General features: G+C 38.2%; 1 protein-coding gene across 1 annotated transcript in view; it reads left to right on the forward strand.

The window, feature by feature from the left end:
* Positions 1-4,996: 4,996 nt before the first annotated feature.
* boss (G protein coupled receptor bride of sevenless) overlaps positions 4,997-8,314 on the forward strand; it is a 14,215-nt gene continuing 10,897 nt past the window's right edge. Inside the window, 1 exon segment of the mRNA XM_018507417.1 lies at positions 4,997-5,138. Coding sequence (XP_018362919.1) covers positions 4,997-5,138 — 142 coding nt within the window.

Here is an 8,314-nt window from a genome sequence, read left to right on the forward strand (position 1 = left end):
TAAAATTCTCTTTAGCATTGGTATGTGCGGCAGAATTAAAGATCAGACACAACGAATGGAATAATAAACAGTTCAATACATTGCATAATGAACTTTATAGAAAATGCTCCTTATTCAACGTATTGAACCGTTCCTTTATTACGTTCATCGTGTCAGGACCATTATGATTATACGATGGTATTTCCATAATTTTTAAATGTGTTTCAGATATTCATGTCTACAACTTATACGGATTGATGGAGTTGGTGTTCACAATCTGGGCCCCTATTCTTGAAAAGTATCGCGTACCATAAACTAGGGAAATGCTATAGTGTACGTAACGTATACTATAGTATTTCCTTAGTTTTACGTATATCATCATTTTCAAGAATAGGGGCCCTGTTCTCAATTTAAACCGTCTTATAGCCTGTTCGATTTACTGATTCGACCCGACCCCGAGTCCACGGTTTGTTCTTTTTAGCTGCATTTCTTGCATAATTTAGCTCTTATGTTCTTGAGGTTAACAGAACAGACCATTTACTCGCAATCGGGTAGAGTCAAAGACATAGAGAATGGACTGCGCGATCTGTGTGTCAAAATGATCGATAGGGATGAAAGAGAGTGACCATGGCAGACGGCCATTTCTATCTCTTTCCATTCAATGATGTAATGGGAGAGAGAATGAGAGGGAGATTGGTCGTCTCCCACTCTCTCTCATTATTGTCGACCACATTTGATGTATGGAGGTGTATCCTGTTTTTTTAAATATTATGTTAAGTTTATATTACACTGTTATTCCGTAATGTTTTTAATAAATACAAAGTTTTCCACAATATCTTTGCGATTTTTCTTTTACAACTACAACCTTTACCAAGCCGTCCTCCATGAACTCTTCATTGTTTTGTAGCGTGATATGATGGTAATATGCGTGAGAGTATGGTGCGCGAGTGGATGGCCGATAAGGATGTGAGAAAGTGCGAAAAGGTTTAGAAGCGCGAAACGAGGAGCGCTGAATGAATGAGTGGAAGGAGAAGAGAGTCCTGGCCGAGGGAACGCGAGCGGGGAGGAGTATAAAGAGGAAGAAAAATGAAAAGGAAGAGAGAGAAGTCACGCTCCAGAATTCGGCTCCGGAGTACAAAAGAGGAAGTAGCGCCGGTAAAGTCTGGTTCAGCCGTTGCAGACCTGAACGACCCGATCCGGAGCACGAGGGGTCAAGCCAAGTATCCCGAGACCTCACCCCTGACTGACCGGATATTGGGGCATGCTGGATCAGATTGGAGAACTTCTGTATGGATGGAGGCACGCACTGCTGACGTGGTTGACGCGACTGAGGCGGCCATTCCGGAGTAACGCAAGGACTACCAGATACGTATCTCTTCCTTCCCGCGACGTCTTTCACACTCGAGAACATCAAGCACTCGGAAGCGCAACGCGATACACGCGAACTGTAATATATGTTGCGTACGCACGAGCGAATTGTATAAACGGAGGATTCGAGCAAACGAAGTGAACATTCCGTGACCGTTGCGATATTTACTATTCGGACCACGAGGTACGCGAACCTCTTATCAGTCAGGCTGGAGTCCCATGAGGTGTATTTACCGCGTATCGCGTAACCGCGTAACCAATAAGAAGCGATCCGCTGTTGTGGTTTCGCGTTTTACTGATTATTGATTGGTTACGCGGTTACGCGATACGCGGCAAATACGCTTCATGGGACTCCACCCTCAGGGTCGATAGTGTTGCGAATTCTTGAGACCGTCAATGATTTAATGTTAATATATGGCCTAGTTGCCTCAAAGAACTAAATTTGTATTCCGATAATATATGCCTCTCCTCGGTCCCAGAACGAAAAAACTTTCGTAAGCGTAGATAGATACGTGTCAATATTCACTATCGTTAATCGCTAAGGATTTCGAACATAACTAAGAAGAAGAATAACATCAGTTAACGTTACAGCTTACTGTCTAACAAAGCACCATAACTCTATTTAGTTCTGTTTAATTCATGTAAAATATAAAGTTACTTTAAAAGAATTAAAATCGAGCTTTATTAATCATTTAAATAACTTTTAATTTTATAAGACTAAAAAATTACTTTTGAAAGTGTGCACTTTTATTTCTGTAAAGCGGCAAATTATTTGAATGATTGCATATAAGCTCAATTTCAACTTCTGTGTGCCGATATTATATTTTAGCTTAAACACAAGTTTAACAGAACGACATTAATATCACGAATTAAATATTTCAAGTAATGTTTCGTTAGGATTGCGTTTAGGACTGAAAAATATTTTCGACGCGCAGTTGGCAGAATTAAACGTGTACAACATTTAAATGTATATGACATTCAAGCACTATGACTCAGCACCGTTTAAAACTATTATCTTATTCGCTTTGTAGTTACGTATATCACTTGGGAGGTCCTATATAGGTTACTATTTTAGTTCATTATTGTTTGACAATACTGTTTCTATAGAATGTACAGTTGTAAAAATTAAATTTATAATATAAGAATATAACTTCTTAATATAAACATGTTTAAGCATATATGCATATTAGCAGAAAACTATGAATTAATTATAAAACTTTAATATTAGACTTTTAAAAATACGCGATTATACATAAATATAGATATGTAATATGTCGTTAATAACTAATTAATAGGCTATATTATGGAGATCTAGTAGAGATCTATCCGATTTCCATCGTGGAAATAAAATCTCATGGAGTCATGGAGGTAGGATGGATGTCTAATGAAGGTCTATCCGATTTCCAACGTGAAAATAAAATCTTCTACAGCCATAGAAGTAGGATGGATATCTAATAAAGATCCACATGATTTCCAACGTAGAAATAAAATCTCGTGGAATCATGGAGGTAGGATGGATGTATAATAGAGATTTATCTGACTTCCAATATGAAAAAAAAATCTCGTGGAGTCATGGAAGTAGGATGGACGTCTAATAGAGATCCACCTGATTTCCAACGTGCAAATAAAATCTCGTGGAATCATGGAGGTAGGATGGATGTCTAATAGAGATCTATCTGATTTCCAATATGGAAAAAAAATCACGTGGAGTCATGGAAGTAGAATGAATGTCTAATAGAGATCCATATGATTTCCAAAGTGGAAATAAAATCACGTGGAATCATGGAGGTAGGATGGATGTCCAATGGAGATTTACATGATTTCCAACATGGAAATAAAATCTCGTGGAGCCATCGTGGTAGGATGGATGTCTAATAGAGATCCACCCGATTTCCAACGTGGAAATAAAATTTCGTGGAATCATGGAGGTAGGATGGACGTCCAATGGCGATCTACCTGACCTCCAACGTGGAAATAAAATTTCGTGGAATCATGGAGGTAGGATGGATGTCTAATAGAGATCTATCTACCTTCCAACACGGAAAAAAAATCTCGTACAGTCATGAAAGTAGGATGAATGTCTAATAGAGATCCACCTGATTTCCAACGTGGAAATAAAATCTCGTGGAATCATGAAGGTAGGATGTATATCTAATAGAGATCTATCTAACTTCCAACATGGAAAAAAAATCTCGTGGAGTCATGGAAGTAGGATGAATGTCTAATAGAGATCCACATAATTTCCAACGTGGAAATAAAATCTCGTGCGGCCATAGAGGTAAGATGGATATTTAATAGAAATCCACCTGATTTCCAACGTGGAATTATGGATGTCTAATAGAGATCTATCTACCTTCGAACATGGAAAAAAAATCTCGTAGAGTCATGGAAGTAGGATGAATGTCTAATAGAGATCCACATAATTTCCAACGTGGAAATAAAATCTCGTGCGGCCATAGAGGTAAGATGGATATTTAATAGAAATCCACCTGATTTCCAACGTGGAATTATGGATGTCTAATAGAGATCTATCTACCTTCGAACATGGAAAAAAAATCTCGTAGAGTCATGGAAGTAGGATGAATGTCTAATAGAGATCCACATAATTTCCAACGTGGAAATAAAATCTCGTGCGGCCATAGAGGTAAGATGGATATTTAATAGAAATCCACCTGATTTCCAACGTGGAATTATGGATGTCTAATAGAGATCTATCTACCTTCGAACATGGAAAAAAAATCTCGTAGAGTCATGGAAGTAGGATGGATGTCTAGTAGAGATCCACCTGATTTTCTACGTGGAAATAAAATCTCGTGGAATCATAGAGGTAGGATAGATGTCCAATGGAGATCTACCTGATTTCCAACATTGAAATAAAATCTAGTGGAGCCATGGTGGTAGGATGGATGTCTAGTAGAGATCCACCTGATTTCCTACGTGGAAATTAAATCTCATGGAATCATGGAGGTAGGATGGATGTCCAATGGAGATCTACCTGACTTCCAACGTGGAAATAACATCCCGTGGAGCCATGTTGGTAGGATGGATGCTTAATAGAGATCCACTGAGTGATTCCGATTGCTCACGGCTCGATTGGACACCACCAATCACAGCGACAGGTGCCTAGGAGATTTGTAGTCTCAAGCGCTGTGAGTGGCCCGTGTCCAATTAAGGCGTGTCCAACTGGGTGTCACCCTCTGACTTCTTATACGGACAAAAAATCACGTGGAGTCATAGAAGTAGAATGAATGTCTAATAGAGATCCATAAGATTTCCAACGTGGAAATAAAATCTCGTGAAGTCATGGAAGTAGGATGTCTAGTAGAGATCCACCTGATTTCCTACGTGGAAATAAAATCTCGTAGAATCATGGAGGTACGATGGATGTCCAATGGAGATCTACCTGATTTCCAACATGGAAATAAAATCTGGTGGAGCCATGGTGGTAGGATGGATGTCTAGTAGAGATCCACCTGATTTCCTACGTGGAAATAAAATCTCGTGGAATCATGGAGGTAGGATGGATGTCCAATGGAGATCTACCTGATTTCCAACCTGGAAATAAAATCTCGTGGATCCATGGGGGTCGGATGCATGTCTAATAGAGATCCACCTGATTTCCAACGTGGAAATGAAATCTCGTAGAATCATGGAGGTAGGATGTCCAATGGAGATCTACTTGATTTCCAACATGGAAATAAAATCTGGTGGAGCCATGGTGGTAGGATGGATGTCTAGTAGAGATCCACCTGATTTCTTACGTGTAAATAAAATCTCATGGAATCATGGAGGTAGGATGGATGTCCAATGGAGATCTACCTGATTTCCAACCTGGAAATAAAATCTCGTGGAGCCATGGGGGTAGGATGGATGTCTAATAGAGATCCACCTGATTTTCAACGTGGAAATGAAATCTCGTGGAGCCATGGAGATCGGATGGTTGTCTAATGGAGACCTATCTGACTTCCTTCGTGGAAATGATTTCTCATGGATTCGCGGAGGTAAGGTGGAGGTCCATTGGAGGTCTATCCGACTTCCGCAATGGATTTAGACGTCCCATGGAGCTATGGAAGTTTGATGGACATCCACTGGATATCAATTTCTATGTGGGCTGCCAAGACACTGCCGTGTCTTCCGATTCTAGTCTAGTATTTTCCGGTCTAGTACTTTTCCGAGATTCCGTTTTCCGAAATCCGACTATCATGGGACAGCACCCTAAGGGTCGGATTTCGGAAAACGGAATCTCGGAAAAGTACTAGATCGGAAAGTACTAGACTAGAATCAGGGGATCAATCATGAAACTTTTTTCCTAAGATGAAAAGTGAACAATGAAAAATTTCTCCATTAACTTCAATGGTTATAATTTTCACTTTTCACTTTCCATCCTAGGGATAAAGTTTCATGATTGATACCCAGAAGACACGGGCCCGTATTGAGAACGCGCTTACAACGATGTTAGCACGCTAACATACTATACTTTACGTCACGCATATTATAGAATTTCAGAGATAAAAGTGCGCTTTTATCGATAAAAGCGCGTTCTGAATACGGGCCACGGCAGTTAGCACACGCAGTGATATACACGTTGTGTTCGTTATAATTCATTACGTTAAAAATTAATAATTGTTAATAAAATAATTATTAATAAATAATTTTTCGGTAAATATTGATTAATATATAAGTATTTATTGTTTGCTTTATACGTATATATGATTATTGTTGGGGATAATTTAATTCTAAGTTAATTTCAATCCTATAATTTTTGTAAGTTTTATTAATTGTAACAGCGAGCGAATTTCTTTTTCTTTTCGTTCAAATTTTTTGAATAAAGAATGAATTAATATATATAAATTAAAACAACATTTTATTTAAATAGTTTCAAGAAAAATTAAAATATCATCATGTTCCTATCACTTAACTTATAATAGAAAAAGATAAATTTTATTTCAAAAGTCAATTTTATTAAAAATTATCTAAATTTTTAATTACTATGATCACTCTTTTTATGTTCCGACTTTTTGATTACCGAGTTTCCCATGGAGTGACTTTTTCGGAAAACGAACTATTATTCTAACCTGAAACCAACTTTTAATTAAAAAATTTCATTCATTATCTTCTGTTACAATAAAAAGTACATCGGAATTTTATTTTCTTACAGATTCTTCTACTATATCGTAATTACCTTTTTTCATAAAATATTCAAAATAAATTTTCCGATTTTCACAATTCCGGAAAAATTGGTTCATGGGAAACCGAGTCACGAAAATTTCGGACCGACAAGCAGACAAGCACGCAATTTTGTATATCTCCAACAATAATCATATATATAATGGAAACAATAAATACTTATATATTAATCAATATTTACCGAAAAATTATTTATTAATAATTATTTTATTAATAATTATTAATTTTTAACCTTAACGAACTATAACGAACACAACGCGTATATCACTGCGCGTGCAAACTTGCCAAGACACTGCTGTGTCTTCTGATTCTAGTCTAGTATTTTCCGGTTTAGTACTTTTCCGAGATTCCGTTTTCCGAAATCCGACTGTCATGGGACAGCACCCTAAGTCGTATATGGCATTAGGGCCAGTATTCATAGTTAGATCTTATATTCAAGATCGTCTTAAGTACGGTCTTAAGAAGTCACGAACCAATCAGAAGGCTGCATTAGCATCTTAAGACATTACTTAAAACGGTCTTGAAATAAAGGGCTTTCTACAATAAGCCATTAGTCATAAATCAGAAGTGAGAAACCAAAAATTGACCAATCACAGTCGTCATTTTTTAACTTCTGACTTCTGATTTATGACTAATGGCTTATTGTAGAAGGTCTATAAGACTCGACTATGAATACCGGCCTAGGCATATGAGACGATGATCGTCTACCGATGTGGTCGGACATGTTATTGCGTTATCATTTTTGGAAAGTGTGACCGGCTTCAAACGCGCAATTGAGTTTATGTTACTCTTTTAAACTTTCGTATTCTGTATATTCTCACGCGAAGAAGAAGTAAGACGCATATGTCAGCAAGATTATCGTGTGTGAGGTTATATTTGAAGGATTATAAAATCGCGCGACTGTCTACAAAGCATCAACATGAAGTGCTGTGTGCCTGGGTGTGGGCAGAGAAGTAAAAAGGGCCTTTCATTTCATAGATAAAAATAATTGAAGTGACATTATGTTTATATACCATTCATGTCAAAGACATAGATAATGGACTGCGCGATCCGTATATAAGTAGTATACCAAATGTGGTCGACAATAATGAGAGAGAGGGACCATGGGAGACGGCCAATTTCCCTCTCATTCTTTCTCCCATTACACCATTGAATGGAAAGAGATAGAAATGGCCGTCTGCCACGGTCCCTCTCTCTCATCTCTACGACCATTTTGACATACGGATCAGGGATCGGAAACTCCCATGGAGGAACTATTACACGATGACAGTGATAGGTTGCACCTGAAGAGTGCGCTGGTGCAATATTCTTAATTTAGTTCTCTGAGGTACACTTTTTCACAGGGCTGTGATCAGCTTTGATCAGTTTATATCACATTTGATAATAATACATTTATAATTGTTACTATTTTTCTTGATTTGTCTCAATAAAACAGTATTTCTTTCAATTCCGTTATCTTTCAATCGGCCAGCGTGAATCATGTACCGTGAAATCTAATAAATGTTAAAATCTATGTACTGTAACCGTACTCGCGAGCAACGGCACAACTTCGTCGTGTGTTCTTCGTACTCTTCGTACGCAAAAGTATCTTCTCTCCCTCGGTAACTGAATTTTGCGACAGCCAGGCGGTTTTTCGGCCAAAATTGTAATTCTTATTACTAAGTTGGGCGCCAGGTACGAGAGAGCGTGCCACTCTTTTCGAAATCTCCTCACTTTTGCCCGTCACGTTTTCGCGACGGCAGGGGGTGGGTCACAAGGGGGTGGGAAATTTGTCGGAGGG

Source organism: Trachymyrmex cornetzi, unplaced genomic scaffold (assembly GCF_001594075.2).
Source record: "Trachymyrmex cornetzi isolate Tcor2-1 unplaced genomic scaffold, Tcor1.1 scaffold24, whole genome shotgun sequence".
Taxonomy (NCBI): domain Eukaryota; kingdom Metazoa; phylum Arthropoda; class Insecta; order Hymenoptera; family Formicidae; genus Trachymyrmex; species Trachymyrmex cornetzi.